Genomic DNA, 27,702 nt, shown 5'->3' with positions numbered 1-27,702 from the left:
GAAAGTATGGTCAGCAAGACTCTTGGCTGTTAGTAGAATTTTGTGGTGTTTGAAGCATTCTAACATTTTACATCGCAGGGTATACTGTGCAGACGTCAGCATATTACATTCAAATAGGCAATGATCTATTGTTTCATTCTTAAGATTACATGACCTGCAAAGGGGGGACGAGGGAACTTCGCCACTTGAATTAGGGATCTGATATGAAAATGCCTGAAATTTTAGCCCATTTGAAAATGACCGAATTCTATGATAAATCTTGGAAAGGGGAAAGGTGATAGGGTAGGATTCTTATTATTTAGCAGTACCTCTGTAAGTCTCCAGCGGTAAATATCTCTAATGGGGATTGGTCTCCCACTTGGCTGGTCAATATTTAAAGCATTTTTTGCGATTTCATCTGCCTTATGGTTACCTATTATACCCGAGTGGCTTGGAATATACTGGATATGAGTTAAAATACCTTTTGAAGCGAAAATATCAATAATCCTAAGACAAAGAAATGTGTCAATATCCATCTTATATTGAGAAGCTGAAGAAAGAAGCTCAAGGCTTGACAAAGAGTCAGAATATATTATAATATTTCATATATTCATTAACCATGAGGAAATCTAATGCCATGATTATGGCATTTAGCTCGGCAGACATTACAGATGAATTATCGTGTAATTTCTCTCCTAAAGCGATATTATGGGTTGGGAAGAATGCTCCGCTTGCCACTTTCTCATTCATTTTGGACCCATCTACAAAAATTTGGAAATGGTTTTTATAAGCAACATTATTTAGCTCGGCAAATTTTTTCTGAATAAAAGAAATGGGGGTAAGTTCTTTGGTCCACTTTGAGAAGTCAGTCTTTATTATGGGGATTGACCAACTCCAAGGGGGGGGGTTGGGGGAATGTGGGTGCAATAGATTTTACTGGCACTGGGAACTTCTTCTGGATATTTGTATATTCATTTGCAACGCCTCTAAACATAGATGGATTTCTTAACCAGTTATGCAGGGTATGAGCAACATTGGCTTCAATTTTTGTAAGGTAATTAATTAGTATTCGTTTATTGGTGATAGTCCACTCTCAGTAAGCAGAAACTTAGTTTTTGTTGGTTTCCTAAGACCAAATATAAGACGAATTATATCATTTTGCGTCGTTCGATTCGATTTAGTGATATTTTGTTTTTTGATGTTAGCTATTTTGAGAAAAGGGAGGCAGATAATTTTGTCTTATCAATATTATTATCATAGTGGGAATTCTCATGTATTAGTTCATACATAAGAGGGTTGGGGGATGTTTTTCTCCCACAGATTTTGCTTATAAGTCTATGTATGCTTAGCTCAGATGTTTCTCTGGAAAGATTATTTGCAAAATTATTCCAATAATTATATTTAGCATTAATTATTGTTCTCTTGAGGTTAGCCTCTGCTTGTAATTTACTTAAATATGTGGCAGGGGATGTTTTTTTTTAGGTATGCTCTCCTAGTTGCATTTTTTATTCTCCACATAATCTGGCAATCTTTTGTCCACCATGGTTTAGGGGTGTGTTTAGGGATGGTTTTCCTAGGTGAAGTTTTGGGGATAGCTTGATTGGCTGCATTTGTTAATATTGATGTCATAGCTTCAGCATACGTGTCAGCAGTTACAACTGAGATATGAGATTTCTGGGTTAAACTTAGGATTTCTTCATTAAGCTTATTTCTAAACATGGTCCAATTTGCTTTGGTGTTGACATATTTAGGGATATGTGGGAGAGTTTTGGCTGGTTCATTTAAAGAGGATACTATTGCAAAATGGTCAGTGCATAGATTTTCAATCTTCTTAATATAAATTTTATTTAGTATATTTATTGAAACAATTTATAGGTCGATAGTTGAGAATTTGCCATTTTTGGGGTTAAAATATGTATTTAGATTAGGAGGGGTAGCCATTGCTAAATCGGCATTATTTGAAATCAATCTTTCAATGAGCTCACCAGCTTTGTTTGCTGGCTTATCCCCCCACAGAAGACTGTGGGCATTAAAATACCCGCAGATGATTATGTTTTTTAGCATATTAGAATTAGTAATATAAGTGAAAGTCCATGGCATCTGTAGTCTGGCCATTAGGGTTATAAAGACTTAATATGTATGTTTTTGTATTATTTATCCAGACATTGATACCAATAACATCAACATCATTTGAAAAATCTGGGAAATTAATACCGCAAAATTTAATATTATTATTTAAAATTATAGCTACGCCACCTCCTTTTCTCTGTGAAGACGTATCCTTTCTCGGGATAGTATATCCTGGAAACTTTGTTTGTTGGTTATTAGTCAAATGGGTTTCTTGAAGGCAAGCAATATCAATGGAATTATTATTCATAAAAGATAAAGGTTCATTTAACTTATTTTCTGAAAGTGATCTTACATTCCACTGAAGTATTGAAATATGCTGCTTTGTTGTTTTAATTTTCATTTTGCTGTGTATCAATGTTTAGCTTTGCTAGGAACAGAGCAAGATCTTTTTTTGCTTGGATATGCATGTGATTGGGTAGGTACAATTTTGACAATTCGCTTATTATTTTTGCTTTTTGTGGTTGTTTTAGGTTCATTGACTACTGCATTAGAATTTAGTATAAATAGGCACATGTTAGGTGTTAATTCATTTGGATTTTCATCTGGCTTTTTGTTGATAATTTGACTAATTCCCGTTAATACTTCTGATTCATTTCTACTTGGGAGAGGTGGCCATTCTGATCTTCTATCATTACTTGCAGAGGCTAGAAGGTTTGTCCAGGGTGAATCTCTCTTATAGGAATATGAGCTTGGTTGCTTTGAGGAAGGAGTCTTATTGGGAGTGCTTGATGCTTTTGGTAGAATGGTTGGTCTGTGGGTGAGAGGGTTGGGTGGTTTCATAAAGTTTTTGGTCAGGTGTGATTGAGCTGCATTTGCTTCCATTGCTGCTAAAGGGTAAGGTATGTTTTTTCTGTTGTTATTTGGAGTGTTAGTGCTCGTTTTTTATATACAGGGCATAAAGTTTTATTAGTAGAAACGTGGCGACCATTGCAGTTGATACATTTTGGCTGATTGTTTTTACAATTTGTCATTCCAGTGGGGTGGGAGTTTTTTACAAGAATTGCATTCATGTAATGTTTCATGTCCAATGTCTGTGTGTCCTAGTTTTAGACATTTTTGGCATTGGATAGGTTTTGGCTTGTAGGGCTTGTGGGGTTTCCTTTGTCCAAAGAGGAATATCTGATCCAGGTTATTATTTTCTTCTCTTAGTGTGAATAAGAAAGACTTGCTTAACTTTTGGCCATTGGCATCTGATTTACCCAATTGGGTTACATCAGCTACTGGGATTGGATTACCAGTTCTGTCAGAGAGCCCTTCTTTTAGATCCTGAATAGGAATTTCTGGAGGGATGTTATACACTACTATTTTTGATGGGTTTTGGTTTGGGGTCCAGAGAACAGATTTTATTGGTATGTTAAGAAGAGATTTTGAATTCTGTAATATATCTGCTGATTTAGAATCTTGAAGGGCTATTAGCAGAGATCCATCACGGTTAATGTTTAATGAAAACATTGATTTTAATAGTTTGAAGATTGCAACCCTCAAGAGAGCTATCTTTTTTATCTCAAAGGGGGTATCTGGAGTGATTTTTAAGTAAATTCCAAGGTTTTGTGAGGGGGATGTTGGATCATGAGGAGGGGTATTATTTTTGATTGGGGAAATTTTTTCCTTTTTTTGAGTTTCTTGATAGGACCTCTTGAAATTCATTTTCATTATCATCCTGTATTGTGACATACGCCCCGACTTCCACCATTGTATTATTCAATGACCCCTCATGTGAGCTTTGAGAAAGTTGACTTGACCAGCCAAGGGGTTGAATGTTTTCGGTGGTACTTGGGGTAGGGTCCGGGGGGATTTTTTGGGTGGTGTTCTATGCATTGCCTATTGGAATAAGCTTTAATACAATCAAAAAGAAGAAGAAAAAAATTGATATTATAAAACCAGACTGTCTGCCACTCTTTCAAAGGGAGGACTTCACCCTCCACAAAAAAACACTACAGTGTTAAACAATAGTAATTAAAACAATCGTAAACAATAGTAATTAAATAATCATTTCTGTTTCTTCTTCTTCTTCTTTTTGTTTGGATCGGTTTGGCCAAAATGGAGACAGCATCAGATAGAGACACTTTGGCATAATCTCATCACCGAAGTCAAATTCCATACAATTATGATTTTTATTGCCTACTTTAAAGAATCTAAATGAGTTGCTTTTGGAAGATATAATTCATATACAACGGTATCATAAGAAACAGCGTGTATAACAATTCAAAGCCAATTTACATTCAGAAGGATTTTATAGTAAAGCTACCATTAATGTGGTGTTTTTTTCTTGTATTAAAGTTTTGTTATTTTTTATTTAGCCTATAGATACATTAGATTTGTCTTTCATTTCTGTTGCTATTAGTGTTTGCAAGTTTGAATAACGACGAACTACTTTGCCTTAAAGCTTTTTTAGCAATAATATGTAAATAAAGGGGTTCAAAAAATAGCAAATATGGCTCAAACAGCAATAAATACAGTTTAAGAACAACCAAATTAATGAAATTATACAGGAGCAAGCAAATAATTTGTCACCAAATGTAATGGTCGGTCATTGTGAATGTTTGTCTAAATCTATTTGGTTAAACATAAAAATTAATCTTTTATATTGTCTTATGTGATTTGTCCTTGGTCGGTTAGCTCAACCATTGAAAATATAGCAAATAGGAGAATATTTTTTTTTACGAAAAAAATGATGAATGGAGAATTTTCTGAAGGCAGTCATTACAATAAAACCTAAGCAAATACTTCAGCTATGAGAGCAATAGCCGTCTTCAGCGAAATATAATGCAAAAGCAAAGAAACCAATAAATATTTAACTCACTCCTCTTCGGTAAAATAGCGATGGAACTAAAAACCCAAAAAATGAGGTAATGCTGGGAGAAAGGGCCATAGGAACATCACCGTGTAAATTAAAAGAAAAACGAAAGACACCTTAGAAACCTTGCTGTATCATATGCCCTAGAGGGTGGTATTAGAAGGCGAGAAATTGTTGACATCCATAAAGTGGAGCAATAAGAGGTGTAATGTTAAAAGGGGTCAAAATGTGAGAAAAAATCAATATTTCGGTCAAGTATATTCCATTACGTCTCTGCTGACATGGCTCTACTTGGATAACCCTTTTTTTAAGAAGGGCTATCCAAAATTGAAGACATTTAAAGATAGACAAGGTCAAGGTAGGGGTTCTCTGACTCATCATCTTTTCAGCACTGAACATAGAAAATGTGACGAAATGATCCGATAGATCATCTATAGTGCCAAATTCTACACCAAATTAAAGGAAGGAGAAAATATTGTCTGTCAAGAATAGTTACACGTAGTTATGTGATAGTTACATGTGTCGGAATACAAGCTGCCGGTAATGTTCCAGCTATGAGCAGAACTGATAGAAAGTCCACATTCATTTAAAAGGCGGTACATGTAGCCAGCAGCGATCCCCAATTTTAGAGCCTGATTTAGGGATAGTTGATGCCTAAATGATAGCTTGACGGACCCTTTTTTGCTAAATCTCTTAGTTTTATTAACGTCCACAGCTTTAGCAGATATTTCCTCGTCGCTATTGTCTAGGGGCACATACTGAGCAACGGCAAAGCAATTTGTTTTGGCACCATATCAGTCAACTCTTGGCTGCTCAGTTTGAGATTTGGACTTTCATAGTAGTATTCAAATCAGCCATTAGGTACAACAAAAGGGCATCTTTTCAAGAGATTAACTTTGATACAGTGCCCAGTGCACCACCTGAATCTATGATTTTTTTTCTTTTTGACACACGAGTGAACTTTGCCAACCGACAGATTTCTGATTATAACAGGAACGTCAGTTTCAATCGAGGGGATGGGGGCAGGTGCTGCTGTCTAAACACTGGTTAAAGCTGTCTGGAGGGTCGAGTATCCTTTACAGTATTAAATAAAAAGAAAACGTTAAAACTCTTCAATTGAAGTCGAGGAACAACATTAAAACGTGAAACAGGGAGAATATATTCCCTGTACGAGGGAGGTTGCCCCTTCGTCAGCCCTTGCTCTTTAAGCTAGTCTTAAATTTCATCTTAAATTCTTGAAGCTCTTTAAAAATACTTTTCTTTTAAATTCAATTGCCCTTGCTTTTCAGGAGTCGCCCCAGAATTGGGAAGAAATTTAAACTTAGTGTAAAGACTGAGGAATGAGGAAGGGGCAGCCCCCCTAATTCACGGGACATTTAATCTTCGTTTCATGTTCTAATGTTGCTCCGTAATTTCATTTGAAAAAAAACTTCTTTTTTTTATACTTCAGACCGTTTGTCAAATCAAGCCAAGGAATCCCCCCTTTCCGTTTAATATTTCTCATGGGAAATTCCACCTGAAACTTTCCCCCCGAAGGAAAATTCTCCCCGTGCCCTCCTCCCTCTGAAAAAGTTTTCTTATATTTCCAAAAATGTGTATTTTCCAAAATGTTTTCAAATACTATATGTAACCAATGGCCAAATTGTAAAACTTACATCCCTGTCCCCAGGGCTGTGGGAGGTGGGGTCATGTCATACCCAGAGGGATAATTATTGGACCATTGAACTACGCCGGACCGAATGGCGATCTCAAAATTTTGATTTCGAGATGGGGAAAAAGGAGCTTTTAAGTTTCCCTCCTATCTTTTTGGACATTTAGAAAGGGTACTAAAACTTTTACTTTTCGTTCAGATAGCCCTCTTTCGCTCTTCTATGGCCATTGGTTCAATGTGATCACCTCCGGAAAAAAAAACAAATAAACATGTCTTCGTGATTTTTTGTCCGGTAAAAATATAAAATTCATGTTTTTGTTGATAAGAGCTTGTAACCTCTACAGTAGAGTTTCCTGATATGCTGAAGCTGATTTTGTGGTTTTTTTTTAAACTGTTTGACTCTTTGGGTCTGTTTTTTCCCTTCTTCGAAAATCAGGCAAATGGTCACAGGCTTGTAGCTTTTGATGGGTAGCATTAAAGCTAATGAATTTTATGGATTTGTAACTAGCATAAAAATCCAATTCCAACCTGGCGTGAGAATCCTGTGTCTAAGGGGCATGGGCTCAATCCCAGTTGTGACCAGTTATTTAGTTTGGGACGGGGGTCAGTGGCGTGACTGTAAGCTCAGCCAGAGTCGACCCAGCTCTAAATGGGTACCTGGAGAAATCTTGGGAAGGTAAGCAGGAAGGGTGTGCGAACGCACAGGATGGTTGGCCCCCAACCTCCCATTGCACTTCCTGGCTGAAGGGCCATGAAACGGAGATCAGCACCGCCGGTTTGGACCTTAAGGGTCTAGTGCCGTCTTACTACTTACTTATTAATTGTTACCAATTTTTTTTGTGAAGTTTCTCTTACTATTGAACCAAGTGGCTCCTTACTTACAGGTGTTACAACGAACTGTTTGATCCTCATCACAGTGATTCTTCAGCACTTTTACAGCCTCAGTATGTCGCCTTTCGAGAGAAAAATTGGCTCCCATATTCACAGCAGTATCACGCTTGATATTTCCCTTCTTCAGTATTGTTTGAAAATAGTTTAACACAGGGCAAAAAATATATTGTACACGGTTTTCACTAATTGATATCTGAAAACTGACTGACGCAAAATTTGGTGAGTCCAAGTAGCTAGAGAAGTAGTAGTCCCCGTTCACCTGATCCACGCAGTTTAAGGGAAACCTTTCCCGGCTGGTACGAAGACATTTGTGACTGTTAACTGCCCCTCTTCTGCCTTGTCTAATTAGAATCTTTGGTAATCTCATAATATTTGGCTAGCTCCCGTAAGTAATAGTTTGGCAACAGTGACTTGTTGTAACGTAGGGTATCAATGATTCGACAACACTGGAAAGCGAAAATGCCCCACTACACGTTCTTTATTGTCAAACAATACTTTCCACACTGGCAACAATGATCCCTTGGGAATAATAATAGATAAAAATGTCACGAGTTTTAACTCCTGGAGATAACTGTAGCTGGCTGCAGTGGTAGTGTCTTGGCTTCGTTATCTCTTAAAAGCTCAGCCTCAGCTATTGATTCGTGCCATACAGTTCTTTCTTAAGTTTAAATAATCCATTATCGCAATGCTTGTTTTTTTAGAAGCTTGCCTTGTATGCTTTTTGAATCCATGCTGAATTTATTTGGCTGCTAGTTTTCTTTTATGTTATGTATAATTATTTGTTTTAAATTTGTGAACATAGGGTTAATTTTGTACTCACCCAACCCCCTATTTAGGAATGTATTAATGCTTAAATCTGGTTATCTTCAATTAATTCATGGACAATTTCTTTTTAGTACCCATGAGATTATTCATTAGAATTGTTTCCTCAAATTTTCTTTTTTTAAAAAATTGTTTTTGAATAATACAGGTAGATTTTATGCCTGCTTAGCAATTTTGTATTTCAAAATTAACTTTTTGTGTGGTACGTCTCTAAAGAAAAACGTTGTAACTGCTCTAATCGAAGCAAAGGAAGAGAGATTACTATTCTTGTAATTGTGTTGTAAAAGTCTGATTTTATTTCATTACTTTACGTCTGTGATGTATTTCGAAAGCCAATCTTATTAGTCCTGAAGTATAGATCAGAAAGGGAGGCCAACATTACCGCCTACTCAAAATCTGACTGGTTACTGTGCGGATTTTTAGGTTGCTAAAAAGAATGGAAAGTTTAAAACAAAGTTTAAATTTTAAGCAATTAAAAAGAGTGAAAAGTTCTTGAGTCAAAATTTTGTGTACAGTAGCCTATCTCTTTCTTTATCTTGTATTCCATGATTTGATTTAAGTATCCTTGTTTTGTACTTAGTAAGATATTTTATGCTATTTATTGTTCTAGGAATATACTGATAATGACAGTTCCACGTGAGTCAGATATACGGATGCTTGGCTAGACGATGATGTCTAGCCACTATTAATTTATACCAATCAGATATTAGTTCTTCTGTACAGGTAGCTATGATTGGTCGGAAATAATGGCGCCTATGCATTGGTGCTTAGAAAAGCATATACAAGAATGTGGCTTGAGTACAGAGAGAATTGTAGTGCCAAGTAATAAGACTAAGTCCAAAAAGTGGACAACGAATAATTTTGCAGCCTACTAAGATATCCTATCACGCCATATATATCAATAAATTATTTTATAATAACGATTATAACCATTCTCAATCCTCAATTGAGTTTTTCTTAAAGGTGGTAGATTAATGTTCCTTTTAGCTCCTAGCTATTTCACCAACATTTATGGGCCACTCTCCACATGCAAAAAGAGTAGAGTGTTGTCTTCTTCTAGGTCTTGGTCAATTTTGCTCCTTAGATTTGCTAAGTACTGCTGCTCTTGTCAATTATTTTGGCAAGATAGAGTCGCTCAAGGAAATTCACGTGAGACCATTATTGTTTCGCAAAGGGGAAATCAGCTTGGCACTTTTTGGTCTTAGTGCTATCAAGGATGATAGATTGCATCGATTGTTTAGTGAGTCTAAGGTTACGTAAGTCAATTTTTTTAACTATTGTATGCTTTTGTAGCTATTGTATGCTTTTATTGTAACTTTTTTGTATGCCGACGAAACTTCGTTGGAGATCCAAATATTCCTTTAATGGGTAAACTTTATCTAAGGCGGAAAATTTTCCAGTGGAATGCTTAAAAATGAAAACATGTCATGTGAAAAATATGTGAAAACATATGATGAAAATATGTATATGTATATGTAATATGTAATATATAATTATACAAATGACGATTAGAACAAAACAGTTTAAAAACCTTTCTCGTTATTTTCTTATCTATATTTCTTAATTTGATCAAACAGTTCGTGGTAACGAATTGTAAGGAGTGACCCGGCTCAATAGTAACCAAAACTCTAAAAATTGGAATTTTGATATCAATAGTTACATCAAAAGAATCGCATTTTAATGCTGATTTTAAATATATATGGTTATATGTAAATATATATTACCCATCAAAAGTTACGAGCCCGTGAAAATTTGCCTTGTTTTACAAAATAGGGGGAAACAACCCCTAAAAGAATCATAGAATCTTAACGAAAATCACACCATAAGATTCAGCGTATCAAAGAACCCTATTGTAGAAGTTTCAAGCTCCTATCTACAAAAATGTGGAATTTTGTATTTTTTGCCAGAAGGCAGATCACGGATGCGTGTTTGTTTGTTTTTTTTCCAGGGGTGATCGTATCGACCCAGTGGTCCTAGAATCTTGCGAGAGGGCTCATTCTAATGGAAATGAAAAGTTCTAGCGCCCTTTTTAAGTGACCAAAAAATTGGAGGGCACCTAGGCCACTTCCCATGCTAATTACTTTCCCGAAGTCACCAAACCAAAATTCCGTGATAGCCATTTTATTCAGCGTAGTCAAAAAACCTTATGACTATGTCTTTGGGGACGACCTACTCCCCCACAATCCCCGTGGGAGGGGCCACAAGTTACAAACTTTTACCAGTGCTTACTTATAGTGATGGTTATTTGGAAGTGTACAGACGTTTTCAGGGGGATTTTTAGGTTGTGGGGGGGGGGGGGGGGTTGATAGGAGGGGGATATGTTGGGGGAACTTTCCATGGAGGAATTTGTCATGCGGAAGAAAATTTTCATGAAGGGAGCGCAGGATTTTCCGGCATTATTAAAAAAAACTATGAAAAAATAAATATGAATAAGTTTTTCAACTGAAAGTAAGGAGAAGCATCCACGATATCCTTCTAAATATCAAATTTCATTGGGATCCGATCACCCGTTCGTAAGTTAAAAATACCTCATTTTTTCTAATTTTTCAGAAATAATACCCCCCCCCACTACCCCAAAGAGAGCGGATCCGTTCCGTTTATGTCAATCATGTATCTAGCACTTGTGTTAATTTTTCCCACCAAGTTTCATCCCGATCCCTCCACTCTAAGTGTTTTCCAAGTTTTAGGTTTTCCCCTCCCAACTCCCCCCCCCCAATGTCATCAGATCCGGTCGGGATTTAAAATAAGAGCTCTAAGACACGATACCCTTCTAAACATCAAATTTCATTGAGATTCGATCACCCGTTCGTAAGTTAAAAATACCTCATTTTTTCTAATTTTTCAGAATTACCCCCCCCCAACTACCCCAAAGAGAGCGGAACCGTTCCGATTATGTTAATCATACTTGGGACTTATGCCTATCTTTCCCATCAAGTTTCATCCCAATCCCTCCACTCTAAGTGTTTTCCAAGATTTTAGGTTTCCCCCCTCCAACTCCCCCCAGTGTCATCAGATCCGGTCGGGATTTAAAATAAGAGCTCTGAGACACAATATCATCCCAAACATCAAATTTCATCAAGGTCCCATCACCCATTCATAAGTTAAAAATACTTCATTTTTTCTATTTTTTCCGAATTAACCCCCCCCCCTCCCCCACTCCCCCCAGATGTTCAAATTGGGAAAACGATTTATTCTATTTCTAATTTAAGTTGGTCCCGTCCCTGATACGCCTGCCAAATTTCATCGTCCTAGCTTACCTGGAAGTGCCTAAAGTAGCAAAACCGGGACCGACAGATAGACCGACCGACAGAATTGGCGATTGCTATATGTCACTTGGTTAATACCAAGTGCCATAAAAATGTAACGAAAAGTAAGGAGCGACATTAAAACTTAAAACGAACAGAAATTACTTCGTATATGAAAGGGGCTGCTTCCTCATCAACGCCCCGCTCTTTATGCTAAATTTTTTGCTGTTTTAAAAAGTAGAGTTAAGAGAAAGAGTCAAACTGTAGCGTAAAGAGTGGGACGTTGATGAGGAAGCAGCCCCTTTCATATACGAAGTAATTTCTGTTCGTTTTAAGTTTTAATGTCGCTCCTTACTTTTCGTTAATAAAGTTTTTTTTTATTTAATTTATGATTGGGAATGAAGCTTAGTCTGAGAAATTTATAAAGTTAAAAGGCACATGTTTTTGCTTCAATTGTATACTATGTCATACAATTAAGTTCATAGAATAAATTCATAGTTTCATGATATAGTAAAATTTTAATAGTTCAAGCTCTATTTATTTCATATTTCATAAAATAACAATAACAAAAACAATATCCCAAAGGGCTCAATGGCCCGTTATTTGGGAAACGGCATACAATAAATAAAGAATCATAAAACTTGTCATAAACATACTAACCAACATCTAAATATAAATATGTAAGGAAAAGAAATCAACTCACTGGTAGTCCCCACGAAACAGCGACCCTCACATCACCCGATAATAAAATACAAATTAAAATTTTCGCGTCATCGAGGATACAACACCAACAAAACAACAACCCAAAAAAGAAAATAAAATAATAAATAAACCATAAGAAACATTTAATAAGAAGCCTTTAATAAGAAACTTTTCATCTGTCTCTTAAAGGAGCCAAGTGTTCGTGACTGCCGGATCTCAGCGGGAACCAAGTTCCAAGCACGTCCCACAGTCACAGCCAGGCCGAAGTCTGAACGAACCGAGGGACTAGCTGGAATCATCACATCCTCCCGGTTACGAACGATATACAAATTTACTTCCCCTACTAGTCTAAGCAGTCCCGAAAAACAACATGGGAGATCTCCCTTGAAGTATTGATATGCCAACGAAGATAGAGATAAAACATAAATATCTTTAATTTTGAGGAGGTCAAGAGGAGTATGTGTAGCCGACTGGAGAATTCTTGTCGCTTTCTCATAAGGATTGTGAATAGGAGCAAGTACCGAGGGAAATGTGGACATCCACACAGACGAACAGTAACATACATAAGGGTAAATCAGAGAAAAGTATAAAAGACGGAGGATAGGGAAAGGGAATAAACACTTTAATTTTCGGATGATCCCAAGTCCACGGTAAATTTTCACTCTTATTATTTGAACATGCCACTTAAATGATGAATTTTCATCCAAAAGAACTCCCAGGAATCGCACATATCGATCCGGGGGACGACTTATGGAGCCTCTTGGTGTATGAAGCTCAGTAAATGTGGGGCAGCTCACACCTTTACGAGAAAATAAGAAGGTAGGACTTTTTTACATTTAAAGTTAGTTGATTTATGTCAAACCAAAAGAGTATTTTCTCAGTCATTGCTTGAAGCTTTAGAATAAGGGATGATTCATCCGGAGCTGCAGCACCTAAAGTAGTGTCATCTGCGAATGCTATTAATTCTTCTTGACTATCAGGTGTGAACACCAACTTACTCTGAGAGTAAGATTTGTGACACATTCCACAGCAAACATTGTTAATTGGGGTGTTAAAAAGTCGGTAGAGATCGTTCACATATATGAGAAAGAGGATTGGCCCAAGAATAGAACCTTGGGGTACTCCGTATTCAATTGGAACTTTTTCGTCTGTAACTTCTGTGGCGATAGATCTGTCAGTTAGGTATGACGAGAACCAAGACAATGCTTCCCCACGGACACCAAAATGACAAAGTTTACCAATGAGAATCTTATGTGTTAGGCTGTCAAAAGCTTTCTTTTCATCAAGAAAAATGGCTGCAGAAATAAGATTAGAATCTAAAAGATCGTCGTATAAACTGAAGAAGTCTATTACAAGAATGTTCTGTAGAATACTTTGCGCGAAACCCAAACTGATGCTGATGAAAAAAAAAAATTAGCTTCAAGAAATCTCACCAGACGTTTGAGCATTGCTCTTTCAAATATCTTAGAGAACACTGACAGAAGAGAGATCGGCCTGTAGTTCCCAGGATCCTTTCTGTCACCTTCTTTAAAGAGAGCTATAACACGTGCAAGTTTAAGACGTTGGAAAGTCTTTGGAAAGTTTTAGCTGAAGTTTGGTTGAAGTGAAGTTTGAGAGTGACACAATTCTAACTAGCTTGAGGTTTTTGCAAAAAATGCAAATTTAAGATGTGTTAATTTTAGATCATTAAACTCAATTTTAAGGCGAAGCTGCTCCACGGGTTATGTATTTGCTCTTTATTTACTATTTTTACAACAAAGACACTTATAAAATAAAATACTTCTTTTGTTATGTGGGAATCTTTTATGTCCACAAAAACAGGATTAGAGCGTAAAGTAAAAATCCCAGACATCTAAAATGGTATGACGCCAAAGAAGAATCTCGAGATTTTTCCTTTCTGGTTTCTTGTTTCTAAAAGGGTGAATATTTAAAATTGTAAGACAAATTGTATTGCCAGAGGGTAAAACTTTAGGTAATTTAAGTAAAGGTTTTCCGTGTCTTATCTTTCTTTAAGCTGTTTCTTAGAACAGATGGTTCTATCTTTAAGAAACGGAACTTAAAGGTGAACCAAAATCTGGGAACGTGGGATCAAGGATTCCATTGCAACTGAACCCCACTGTAACTCAACTTCAAGAAGCCGAACCCCTGTTACTGAATCCTCGTGCAACCAAATCCCCGTCAAACTGGACTCCCGTATAACTACACCCCATTAAACGGAACCCCCGTGCATCTGAATCCTCGTGTAACTGAACCCCCGTAACAAAATTGAGGCAATATCTTGGGGTAAAACACAAACTAGAATCTTTACATGTTCAACCTTGTTGGATTTGTTTGTTTTTAAAGTCATGATGTAATTGCGTGTCAAGATGATCCATTCAAAAGCTCCATCGTGTTGTTGACGCTGATAGACTTCAAGATAAAAATTTGAGATACACTTTCCAAGAACAGTTAAATACTAAACTGGAGAGTTTAAAATTTGACAATTTAGAAGATGGGTGGAATAATTTTAGGAAAATAGTTCTTGAAGTCGATGATAGTGTCTTAGGGAATGAAGTGTTAAACCGCAGCTAGGAATATAAGTAAAAATGCTTTATGCTTAATATAGAGGAGGAGGCGCCTGTACAAGAATTGTTGTGGTGATAGATCATATGAGAATAAGAGGAATGTAAAGAAAGATGAATTGGATGGAATTGCCATAAATGTGGAAGATGCAGCCAGACGGCATAATAGTAATATCTTGTACTGAGATGTTAATAAATTGAGAGGGAGTAGTCAATCTGGACTTGTCCCTGTTTAAGATAGGAAGGGACCCCAAAAAGTGCCAGTCGTCTTTGTAGTAGTAGTAGCTGTATTAGTATTAGCATGATGCCTTTTGGTTAGTTCAACGTCCCCATGAGCATACCCGAAAGTTTCAAAATTTTACTCAGAGCCGTTCATGAGGTATTGCTGGTACGCCCTTTTACAACTGCATTTAGTTTTTGATTTAGTTTAAGTTTCCCATCTTCACTCCCTGATATTTTCACCTTACTACCCTTAACTTTAGTAGTAGTCTCAAATAGTCCTAGTAATGTTATTAACATGCACATTTTCCCTCTTGGTTGGTTAAACACTCCGCTCATCGTATCATGTAAGTTTCGACTTAATACCCTAAACCATTTCTGGGATATTGCTGGTATGCCTTTTTTACAGGCTTCATGGACATAGGGTGTTTTTATTTAGCGCGACACTCCCCTTAAGATTCAATAAAAGCTTCAACTTAATACCCTTATCCTTTTTGGATACCAAGAATCAAACATGCCCTCCTTTCCAAATCACAAATACCATATGTAAATAATGAACAAATTGCTTAAGCTACAGACCTTACCCAAGTGGGTGGGGTCTTGTCACCCCCAGAGGCGTAGTTGTTGGAATTTTCAGCTATGTTGAACAAAGATAATTTCTTAAACCACAATGGCCTGCCATAACATAAAGAAAGAAAACGATCAAAAATTTGGGGTTTTTAAAGGCCAAATGAAAATACTGAAGAAAACACAGAAAGCGAATATTTCGAGGGAACAACCGCCTCTCGTCTTCAGCGCGAATAAAATAATAAGATCAAGGAAAAAAACAGAAAAACAAGTGCGGAAAGTACAACAAAACCAATGAAAGAAACCGCCTAATTCAGTAAAAGACCAAAAACTAAGAGACCAAAAATTAAAGGGATTAAAAACAAATACCTTACAAACAATAAAGTGGGTTATTTGCCAATATCTGCGATATGCATAGAATCCAAACAAAATTGAATTGCCAACGACGGATACTAACGAACAACTGAGAAATAAAAGAATTTTTCTTTTCATTCACTCAAACAAACGAAGCAGCAATTGAATAAATTGGAGAATTAGGTCACCTGATTTCTGATTTTAACCATTGCATTTCTTGCGGATACCCTTTGAGACCTAAGGGTTTGATGATGCATTTGATTATGTGATTTGGGAAGTGGTTCAACGTTTATTTCAGGGATTACTAAAGTATCGGCTTCTCTTTTGAGAAAACCGGAATACGACTAATTTATTCTTAAATCACCTGAATCTCTGTTCAAAGCTAGACCTAAATGTTGGTATTTATAAATTTCAACAGCTTCTCTGTAGTGCTGGACAAAACCTTTGTCATGCGAAATTAGGCTAGCTTGGTTAACTAAAACAGTATGGTCTGGATTATTAAATATGTGGTTTGAGAGGGCAGAGTCAAAATTTTCTGTTTTTTTTTTTTTTCACTTTTTAACGGTGTTATTAAGGTAGAGTGCTGAGTTTATCTATCCGTAAGTTGTTGATCAGTTGTTCCGATGTACCAAAGACCATACGAGCAAGGAATTCTATAGACACCAGATTTTTCACCTATCGGGATAGGGTCTTTACCTTGGTAGGTTTGGGAACTGATAGTCTTTCTGGGTCTATAGTAAGTGAAGATATTATTTTACTTTAGATTTTTGAAAATGTGGTGTGAAACCCCTTTAATATACGGGAGATCAAGATAAACTGAATTTTCCCTTTGATTTGTGTTTACTGTGTCAGTATCTGATAATTTTTTAATGCGTTTTGCAATTACAGAATTTATTAAACTAATTGGATAACCATTCCCAAATAAAATATCTCTAAAGTGGTCAAGCTCTGAATTCAGGAAACGTGGAGAACAAACTTGCAACTAGAGAAGTGACCACTCCTCTTTTCATCAAAGGAGAATGATTAGAGGAATGATTTAAGTAACGGTCACTATGTATGGGTTTTCTATAGACTCTAAATTCGAAGCATGTATCATTTCGGTGAACCAGGACATCTAAGAAAGGAAGACGCCTTTCTACCTCTAACTCCTGAGTAAGCTTAAGTTTTGGATCCAAGGAGTTAAGCAAGTGAAGGAAAGACTCACAAGATTCATCATCATGCTCCCACAAAAAAAAAATATCATCTTTAAAACGAACCCAAAATTCCGGTTTACAAAAACTTGTATATAACAATAATAATTGAAAATTAATCATTAATTATTACATTGAAAGTAATCTTAGTTAAAAAATCAAAATGTTCTTAAAATTTGGCCTGAAAATTTTGGGGGAGACAGAGGGAGGGGATGATCAAGCTTTTGCCTCAGGCGCAAAAGAGGCCAGAGCAGCTGCTGTATCCAAAATCGAATATCACCGTTAAAACGGTTTTGTTTAAAAGACAAAATCGTAGCTTCAATAGTGTTTATCTCTCTTTATGTTAAATGAATTAAAAATAAAAACAATGCAAGGTAAAATATTTTTCAATTTTTTTCAAGTCGCCTTAAATTTTTTTTCAAAGTATGTTTTTAAATATACTTAAATATACGTTTACTATAAGGTGCTCTCTATTGGGAACTGGTCGATGTTTGCTCTTTACTAGGTTGCTGCCACGGCTGCTACGTCAATTTTATGGAACTTCCTTCCACTGGATTATGCTTCAATTAAAGACAGAGTGCTGATATTTCACATGTTTCACTGGTCGTGTGACTAGCAATGGCAGTGTGCCAGTCATACCTCACTAGAACGTTTTTTTCTTCAAATAGCTTTAGCTGTCATATCTCTCTAAGTAATGTTTTCATCCTTATTTGAGGTCCCCTTGTCCTTATTTGTATATCCTGTAAATCTCAGCTAATATGAAGAATAAAAGACTGTAGACCCAGGTTCAGGTGTCACAACTGATTTTCATATAGGTATCATTCAGTTCTACCGCGCCTTGTCTACGTGTCCTGTCAGTTACAAGTCTATCAGAGAGACACAAAATTTTCGGTAATTTTCGGTGTTGCGAGCCATTGCATCCAAAATTTAGTTTCAAATGTAATCTCTGCATAATGAGAATCAAAGGACGTAGCAGTAGCCATCCCATTGATAAGTTTGAACCAAACGGTAATTAAGAGTCACTATCACTCTTTCTAGTGATTTGGCCAGTAGAAAAAAGCTGCGGTAGAAATACCTACTATTAAAACAGCCACAAGGAAGGATAATTTGGATTTTTCCTCGGTCTTATTCTTTTCATTTGACGAGTTAATTGGTTGGTTATTAGCTTCCTCGGTCTTTATTAATTTTGCATTTAATTTCTTTTTGGATTGGCTCAATGTAATTTCACTGTCATCTTTTACCAGTTTCTCTCCAGTGTCAATCTCACTTTCTTGTTTAATTTTTTCCTTGCTTTTTTCTTCCTCTGTCTCATTTTTAACTGGTTCTGGGTTTTCTTTTCCTTGCTCTTCAGTACCGCTCATTTCCTCGGTCTCATTGTTTTCATTTGACAAGTTAGGTGGGTTGAGTAATTCGGACTTATTCTTTATATTGTCACTACTGTTTAAATTACCTTCCTCGGTCTTTATTAACTTTACATTTTCTTTCTTTTTGGCTTCACTTAATGTCATTTCAGTGTTATCCTTGGCCTGTTTCTCTTCGGTCTCAACCTTATTTTCTTGTTTAATTTTGTCCTTGCTTTGTTCTTCTGTCTCATTTTTTACTGGTTCTGCGTTTTCTTCCGCTTGTTCTTCAGTTTCGCTCCTATCATCTTTACTTCCTTTATTTTTGTCACTCTTCATGTGCCCAAGATTTCCTTCTCCATCCTTGTAAAGAGCAAAGATAGGCTTTTTGACTTGGGCTACTTGCTTAATATCTTTCAGCAGTAACTCATTTTCTTCTTGTTTCTGCTCTTCTTCCTCCATAGTCGTTGATGAGCCAACTGACGACAGTGAAAAATTGTCATTTTCTGGTGTTTCTTCTGCATTAGAATCTAGTTCCTCCACCTTAATGTGAAGTTTAGCGACAGGTTTCTGTGATCTGCTCTTTCTTATATCAACGATGAATGTACCTGCTTTTAGTTCCCCTTCTTTAATTGTAATGTCACCAATGCCGACTCGCTTACCTCTATTTATTAGTCCTAGCATCTTTCTTTGCTCTTTCATTCGGAACTTCACGTCAATTAATTCATTTTCGTTCACTTCGAAATTTACTCCGAAATTCCAGATGGGATTTAGGCCATTTTCCGCTTTGTCAGTGGAGTAATTCTTGCCATTGTATGAAAATTTCAGGTAAAGCGTGGGGTTCTGGTTTCTTTCAAAAACAGAATGTTCTAACACAGAATGTTCTACAGTTAATCGAATAAGCATCGTTTTAATTACAAATGAAATTTAAACCGGTTTTGTCTAAATGATAAAATCGTAGCTCTAGGTCTCTTTATGTTAAATTGAACTAAAAAATCAATGTAGGGTAAATATTTTTTGTTGCATCCCGATTTATTTTCAAGCTCCGAAGTTATTTTTGCGATTATTATATTCCTATAGCGGCAAATTATGACTCTTTATGAAAATCTAACATGGCTATGATGTATTGGGGACGACATTATCGTTAGTAACATAATCATATTTTTATCTGCGTATGTTATTAGTATATTTGTTTCGCAGTATGAACCTAATAGAGACAGACAATTCCTCTAATATAGACTATTTGCTGGTTTTTGCTATAACAGAACCAGATCTGGTTCTAGACTTGATTAGTTTAAAAGAAAACTTTTCAAAGAAAGGTAAAGAGCCATATTAAAACCTAAGATAAGCAGACTTAAAACTCAAAGGGCCTCCATTCCATCCTGTTAGTAAAGAACTATATGACCTTTATGCATTATTATTTCTTCTTTGGAATTTTTATCCTCAACAACTTTTCAGGCATTTTTAAACTTTGACTGGGGTTGTAGATCTTCACTAAAATCGTTCTTGTTGCGTTTAATAAAGGTTGTCGGTGTATTTAAAGAAGAATGGGCAAAACTAATAATCTTAGTCCCCTAGTAAAGGACGAACAACGGCCCATAGTAACCAAAAACTAAAAAAACGATTAAAAGAAATGGCAAGTGAGAAAAAACTGTGCTTTGTATCAGATTTTGGAATGGTAAATATTATTTCGATTAGTCTCTAAAGTAGAAGGTTATAACGAAAACAAGTCTATGGGAATTTCGAAAAATACCCTGAAACCCCTAAAAAATGGTATCGAATGGTGATCGAAACAAAAAGTACACCAAAGAAATCGTCCCGGCCGAAGGCCTTATTCAGAAAAGCTACAGTCCTCTGACTTGGATAAGAAAAGAAATCACTTTTTGTGCATAGGTATCGCTGAAGTGTCCTTTTTTTTCTCCGCTACTAGCGAGGCAATGTAACATCATAGAAGGCTTTTTGAGGGCCCGTTTTAAAACAAATTGCTATTTTCATGTGATTTTACAATTAAAAAAACACTATGTTAAAAAGAAATTCCATTTTTAACAGAACTGTTTTTTCTTTTATACAAGATAAAGTGACATAATCATAGGTTATAACCGGGAATGGCGTTCTAATAAAACTTCATAATGACGTCAATTGTAACTGGGATTCGTTCTTTACTAAAATTAAATAAAAAAAAACAAGTTTTTTTAACTAAAAGTAAGGAGCGACATTAAAACTTAAAACGACCAGAAATTACTTCGTATATGAAAGAGGCTGCTTCCTCATCAACGCCTCGCTATTTACGCTAAAGTTTTTTACTGTTTTAAAAAGAAGAATTGAGAGAAAGAGTCAAACTTTAGCGTAAAGAGCGAGGCGTTGATGAGGAAGCAGCTTCTTTCATATACGAAGTAATTTCTGGTCGTTTTAAGTTTTAATGTCGCTCCTTACTTTTAGTTAAAAAAACTTGTTTTTTTTATTTAATTTCTGGACGTTTTTGAATCAATGCATGTTTTGATTTTGGCTCTCCGCAGAGGAATAATTAAAACAAAATTTGCATTTTTTTTTTTTTTTGGCTAAATGGCTTTCTCATAATTTTGATCGAATGATTTTGAGAAAAAAAGAGCGGGGGAGGAAGCCTAGTTGCCCTCCAATTTTTTGGTTAATTAAAAAGGCAACTAGAATTTTTAATTTTTTACGAATATTTTTATTAGTAAAAGATCTACGTAACTTATAAATTAGCTTACGTAAAGAACTTTTGTATTCTCATATTTTTATTACATATATGAGGGGGTTCGCCCCCTTGTCAGATCCTCGCTCTTTACACTAAAGCTTAAATTTTGTCCCAATTCATTAAGAATGACCCCAGAATCACAAAAGCCGTAGAATAAATAGTTGAAATTACTAAAAATACTTTAGCGTAAAGAGAGAGGTATTAGGAGGAGGTGAGCCCCTCAAATGGGTAATAATTTCTGTTTGTTTTAAGTTTTAATGCTGCTCCTTACTTCCAGCTGAAAGAACTTTTTCATATTTATTTTTTCATTTTTTTTTAAATAATGCTAGTAAATCCTGCGCTCCCTTCATGGAGATTTTCTTCCCCCATGACAAAATATCGATGGAAAGTTCTCCCAGAATATCCCCCTCTTCTCAACCCCTCCCCCAACCAAAAAAAAATCCTCCTGAAAACGCCTGTACACTTCCCAATAACCATTACTATATGTAAGCACTGGTCAAAGTTTGTAACTTGTTGCCCCTCCCACGGGGACTGTGGGGGAGTAAGTCGTCCCCAAAGACATAGTTATAAGGTGTTTCGACTACGTTGAATAAAATGGCTGTCTCAGAATTTTGATCCGTTGACTTTGGTAAAATAATTAGCGTGGGAGGGGGCCTAGGTGCCCTCCAATTTTTTTGGTCACTTAAAAAGGGCACTAGAACTTTTCATTTCCGTTAGAATGAGCCCTCTTGCAACATTCTAGACAACTGGGTCGATACGATCACCCCTGGGAAAAAAAACAAAAAAACAAAAAAACAAATTAACACGCATCCGTGATCTGCCTTCTGGCAAAAAATACAAAATTCCACATTTTTGTAGATAGGAGCTTGAAACTTCTACAGTAGGGTTCTCTGATACGCTGAATCTGATGGTGTGATTTTCGTCAAGATTCTATGACTTCTAGGGGGCGTTTCCCCCTATTTTCTAAAATAACGCAAATTTTCTCAGGCTCGTAACTTTTGATGGGTAAGACTAAACTTGATGAAACTTATATATTTAAAATCAGCATTAAAATGCGATTCTTTTGATGTAGGTATTGGTATCAAAATTCCATTTTTTAGAGTTTTGGTTACTATTGAGCCGGGTCGCTCCTTACTACAGTTCGTTACCACGAACTGTTTGACCAGCTAACATAATCAAGCTATACAAGAATGCAACTACTGCTGAAAAAGTCACCTTTGTAAATAATGTTCGTCACTTGCAGCCAATGGAAACGCTTCTCCTTCTGAATACTGCTTGTTTGTATCGTTTTGCAGATGGCAAAGTTAATAATTTTTCCATTTAAGTTGGGCTTTATCTAGCTTCCATCCAATTAATCTTAGTTACATATAGAATTTATACTTGAAAATAAAAACGGGTAATATTTGATCCTGGATGGGCCAAAAATGTTGAGGGGGATGTTGAAATAAATCAGAAGACACATTGTGCATCCACGTTAGTAATAGCGCGTATCTGCAACATTATAGAAACAGCTAAGGGCATTTATAAAAAAGATTATAAATTAATTGAAAATTAATTATTAGTTAATTAAGATATTGAAAATAATCTTAGTTAATTAGTAAAAAGTTTCCTAAAACTTGGTCTGAAAATTTTAGGGGAAATGGAGGGGGGGATAAAGATTGTACCCCAGGCGCAAGAGAGGCCAGAACCGCCGCTGCAACTAAAATCGAATATCCCTCCACATAACTAGTGGATCTTTTGACTATTTTGAACCAAATTGTTATTTCAAAATTTTGATCAGTGCGGAGGGGGCATCTAAAAAGGGCAAGGTGAGGTGGTTGCCCCCAAATCACTCTTTGACATCCCCCTTAACATGACATGAAAGTTTCAAATTGATGCCCTCAGCAGATCCTTAGATATTGCTGATACTCCCTTTTGACAACCAGCATGCACACACTGTGTTTTGCTTGTGTTTGACATCCTCTCAAATGTTGTGGGTGGTAATGTCATCACCATAGGAATACCTATTTGACCTTCGGACTATTTAAAAGAAATTATTTATTTAAAAATTTTTATCAAATATTTTTGAATGGAGGATAGCTAATAACGACCAGCCCTCAACTATTTTTCAACATCCCCCTCAACATGTCTGAAAGTTCCAAATTGCAGTAATAACCTCAGCCTTTCTGACGATATTGAAGATTCCCCTTTTTGATAAATTGGACCCACATGTCCTTTGATTTAGTCTAACATCCCCCTCAACATTCTCAAAATTTCACCTTAATACCTTAGGCTTTTTGGACACACCCAGAATCAAACATTTCCTCTTTTCCTAATGATAAGACCCGCATGTATTAAATGGGCAAATTGCATAATTTACAATTTTGCCCTGGGACTATGGGAGGCAAGGCATTCCCGGAGGCATAGCTGTTGGACCTTTTGACTAGTTTGAACAAAATGATTATTCAAAGATTTCGATCACTATTTAGCCGACGAGGCACCCAAAAAGGGTGGTGGGACGGGCTGCCCTACAATCACTCCGCTACATCTCAACATACCTTGAAAGTCACAACTTAATACCCTTGCCCATTCCCTAGATATTGATATCGGTTTCGTTTGCTATCCCTCTCAACATTTCCATAGAGTTTCGCCTTAATAGTCTAGGTCTTTTTGGAGAAGGCAAAGGATCAAACGTGTCTTCTTTTCCCAATAAAAAAACCCTATATGTTAGCAATGGGTGGCTTCCATAAGTTTCAGTTTTCGCCCTGGGATCCTTGGAGGATTCATTAACTTCGGAGACATCGTTGAATTACTTTGGAGATCCAGAATAAAAACTTCCTTCTTTTCCCGAAAAAAACCTTATTTTTATCAATGGCCGACTTTCAAAACACACAGCCTTCGCCCCAGGGGCTATTGGGAGTATTTTTAACCCTGGGAGCATAGTTATTTTTTTATTATTTAAGAATTAACGACGCTTCTCGACTACTATGGTCCCTGCGTCGGCCCTGCAGTGCATTCCTGCAGCGTGATTCGATCTCTGGGTCCCGTATTACCAAGTTAAGTTCAAATCCACTGCGCCACCACAGGACCTGAGAGCATAGTTCTTTGACTTTTGGACTATTTTGAATAAGATGGCTATCTCAGAGTTTTGATTGGATGCATTTGGTGAAAAAAGAGTGCGGCTGGTTGTCCGAAAAAGGGGGTTGATAGCCCTTCGATCACTATAAACTCTTAAACAGGGCACTAGAACTTTTGATTTCCAATTGAATGAACCCCCTCCGGAATTTTTACTACCACTCCTTTACTACCAGCTTACAACACCTGTCTCTAGGTTCTGGGGGGTTGTTTAAACCTAGGAGTCCTTGTTGTATGATCTTTGGTCTATTTCACTTGGGGAAAAAAGACGTGGAGGGGTCTAGTTGCCCTCCGATCATACTTGACTCTTAAAATTGAACTAGAACTTTCAATTTCTAATCAAATAAGCTCCCTCCGAAGTTTGTATGACTACCCTTTCTGTAAAAACCTTTTAAGCCCCGGGGGCGTCAGTTACAACTTGTCCCCGGGCTCTAGGGGGTTTTGTCAACCCTAGAGCTTTTATTATATGATCATTGCTCTGTTTTTAGCAAAATGACTATCTCAAAAATTGGATCGGATACATCTGAGAAAAAGAGGGAAGGAAAGGGTTGCCCTCCAGTCCCTTTTGACTCCTAATAAGCCCCGGAAATTTGTCATAATGATCTTTGGTCTGTTTTGAAAAAAATGACTATCTAAAAAATTTGATCGGATGCAGTTGGGAAAAAGTAGGCGTGGGGGTTGTTAGTTGCCATCTGATCGCTTTTGACTCTTAAAAAGGAAGCTAAAACTTTCAATTTCTAATCATTTGGCTCCCATCCAAATGTTTTCCGACCACCTTTTCAGTAAAGTTTTCAGTAAAGCGCAAATGAGCCCCCTGCTTACCACTTATTCCATTAAAATCTTATATGTCCCAGGGGCATAGCTCACAACACTTTCCCCAGGGCTCTAGGTTTGCGGTGTCAACCCCGAAGTCTTTGTTTTCTGATCTTTGGACGATTTTGAACAAAATGGCTATTTGAAAATTTATATCGGATACATCTGGGGAAAAGAGGGCATAGGGTGGTATAGTTGCCCTTAGATCACTTTTGACTCTTAGACAGGTAGCTAGAGTTGAGTTGCATGGTAGTTCAGTTGCTTGGGGGCTCAGTTTTACGAGGGTTGAGTTTAACGGGTGTTCAGTTAAACGAGGTGGAGATGCACGGCGGTCTAGTTAAATGGGGTTCAGTTGCAGTAGGGGTCAATTACAAGAGGGTTCAGTTGCATGGGGGCTCAGTTGCACGGGGGTTCAGTTACTACGATTCAGTTACACGCAAACCAGGATCAAGATAATGTAGATTCAAACCTATTTAAAACTTTGAGTCAATATATACGTAGATATACCGAAATTTGAGAATACCTAATCTAATAAAATATGGAGTGTATAATGTGAATTGCAGAATGGCTTAGTATCTGGTTGACTCTCTACTCCAATTCGCACAAAGAAAATTGTAAATTCAACTGATCTCATACTATCTTTTACGATTAAGCAGGGTTGCCACCCGTTGAAAAAATAACTAGATTCTTAAAAAAATCACTAAATAAGCACATAAATCACTAGATCATTGAATAGAAAACTAGAAATCACTAGAACTATAATACTCTTTATCATTGTAACTAATAATTGTTTTGTTTCTTTACTATGTTCTATACAGGTGCACATAAAGGAAGGGGGGAAATCCCTCTCAGATCTGGAAAACTACGTTTAGATTGACTTTTTGTTTTTTTATCAAGCGAAAACTTCCCTTGAAATTTTGAGAAATGTCTTTTGCATCTTTATCCAGATAATTGAACAAAATCCTTCCTGCCTCCCTGTATTTTCTGGAAGTTGTACCATTGGCTTATACCCCGATCAGTGAAAATTGGTTATCAGTGATCTAATCGAAATATTTGCTTTATCAAAATATGATGAAAATATAATACTCTAGTTTATATTCAATAGTATAATTATATTATAATGATATAATTTGAGCTATATATTTGCACATTAGGGAGGTGTGAGGTAAAGTGACCTAAAGTAACCTAACCTTACTTCCACCCCCCTAATGTGCAAATCTATAGCCCAAGTTATACAAGTCAAATGCATTCTGTCATCCTATATTTGTCTTTGTGGCTATGAAACTGGTTGTCATAGACTGTACGCTATCCTTATTATCCGTAGCAAATTATTGTTATCATACTTCCATCCTATCTTCAGGGCCATACTTCAACCTATCCTCAGGGCTTGCGTGGGGCATGTTAAATCTAAAGATGTAGTTTTGGAACTTTTCAACTGTGCTAAACAAAATAGCTATCCAAAACTTTTCATCGAACAATTTTTTGGGAAAAAAGGAGGTAGGAGTGGGGTTATTAGCTGTCCAATCTTATTGTTCAAATCAAAGGGACACCAGAAATTTTATTTTCCGTTCAAATTAGCCATATCCCGATGTTCTAGGACCGTTGGTTCGATACGATCGTCCCTGGAAAAAAAAAACAACAAATTAACAAGTATCTGTAATTTTTCTTCGGGCAAATAATACAAAATTCAACAAATTTTCAGATAGGGACTTGAAACCTCTACAACAGGGTTTTCTGATACGTCAAATCTAATAGTTTGATTTTGTTTCCTCCCTCTTTCAGGCAAATTTTTGCAGTTTCTTAGCCTTTTATGGGTAAAACTAAGCTCAGTGAATCTTATATATCTGGAATCAAACAGTTCGTGGTAATAGTTCAATAGTAACCAAAACTCTAAAAAATTTAATTTTCATATCAATAGCTACACCAAAAGAATCGCATTTAACGCTGATTTTAAATATATAAGTTTCATCAAGTTTAGTCTTACCGATGAAAAGTTACGAGCCTGAGAAAATTTGCCTTACTTAAGAAAATAGGGGGAAACACCCCCTAAAAGTCATATAATCTTAACGAAAATCACACCATCAGATTCAGCGTATCAGAGAACCCTACTGTAGAAGTTTCAAGATCCTATCTACAAAAATGTGGAATTTTGTATTTTTGCCAGAAGACAAATCACGGGTGCGTGTTTATTTATTTATTTTTTTTTTCTCCAGGGGTCATCGTATCGACCAAGTGGTCCTAGAATTTCGCAAGAGGGCTCATTCTAACGGAAATGAAAAGTTCTAGTGCCCTTTTTAAGTGACCAAAAAAATTGGAGGGCATCTAGGCCCCCTCCCACGCTCATTTTTTCCCAATGTCAACGGATCAAAATTTTGAGATAGCCATTTTGTTCAGCATAGTCGAAAACCATAATAACTATGTATTTGGGGATGATTTACTCCCCCACAATCCCTGGGAGAGGGGCTGCAAGTTACAAACTTTGACCAGTGTTTACATATAGTAATGGTTATTGGGAAGTGTATAGACGTTTTCAGGGGGATTTTATTTTGTTCTGGGGGTGGGGCTGAGGGGAGGGGGCTATGTTGGAGGATCTTTCCTTGGAGAAATCTGT

At 36.6% G+C, this 27,702-nt stretch overlaps 1 protein-coding gene across 5 annotated transcripts in view; it reads left to right on the top strand.

The window, feature by feature from the left end:
- LOC136026043 (double-strand break repair protein MRE11-like) overlaps positions 1-27,702 on the top strand; it is a 73,614-nt gene that overhangs the window by 20,244 nt on the left and 25,668 nt on the right. For all 5 annotated transcript variants that reach the window (XM_065702213.1, XM_065702212.1, XM_065702215.1 and 2 more), the window contains one exon: positions 9,331-9,526. In XM_065702213.1, coding sequence (XP_065558285.1) covers positions 9,331-9,526 — 196 coding nt within the window. The remainder of the gene's footprint in view (positions 1-9,330; positions 9,527-27,702) is intronic.

Source organism: Artemia franciscana, chromosome 4 (genome assembly GCF_032884065.1).
Source record: "Artemia franciscana chromosome 4, ASM3288406v1, whole genome shotgun sequence".
Classification (NCBI taxonomy): domain Eukaryota; kingdom Metazoa; phylum Arthropoda; class Branchiopoda; order Anostraca; family Artemiidae; genus Artemia; species Artemia franciscana.
The sequence above is the reverse complement of the archived record's forward strand: the minus strand, read 5'-3'. Positions and strand labels throughout refer to the sequence as shown.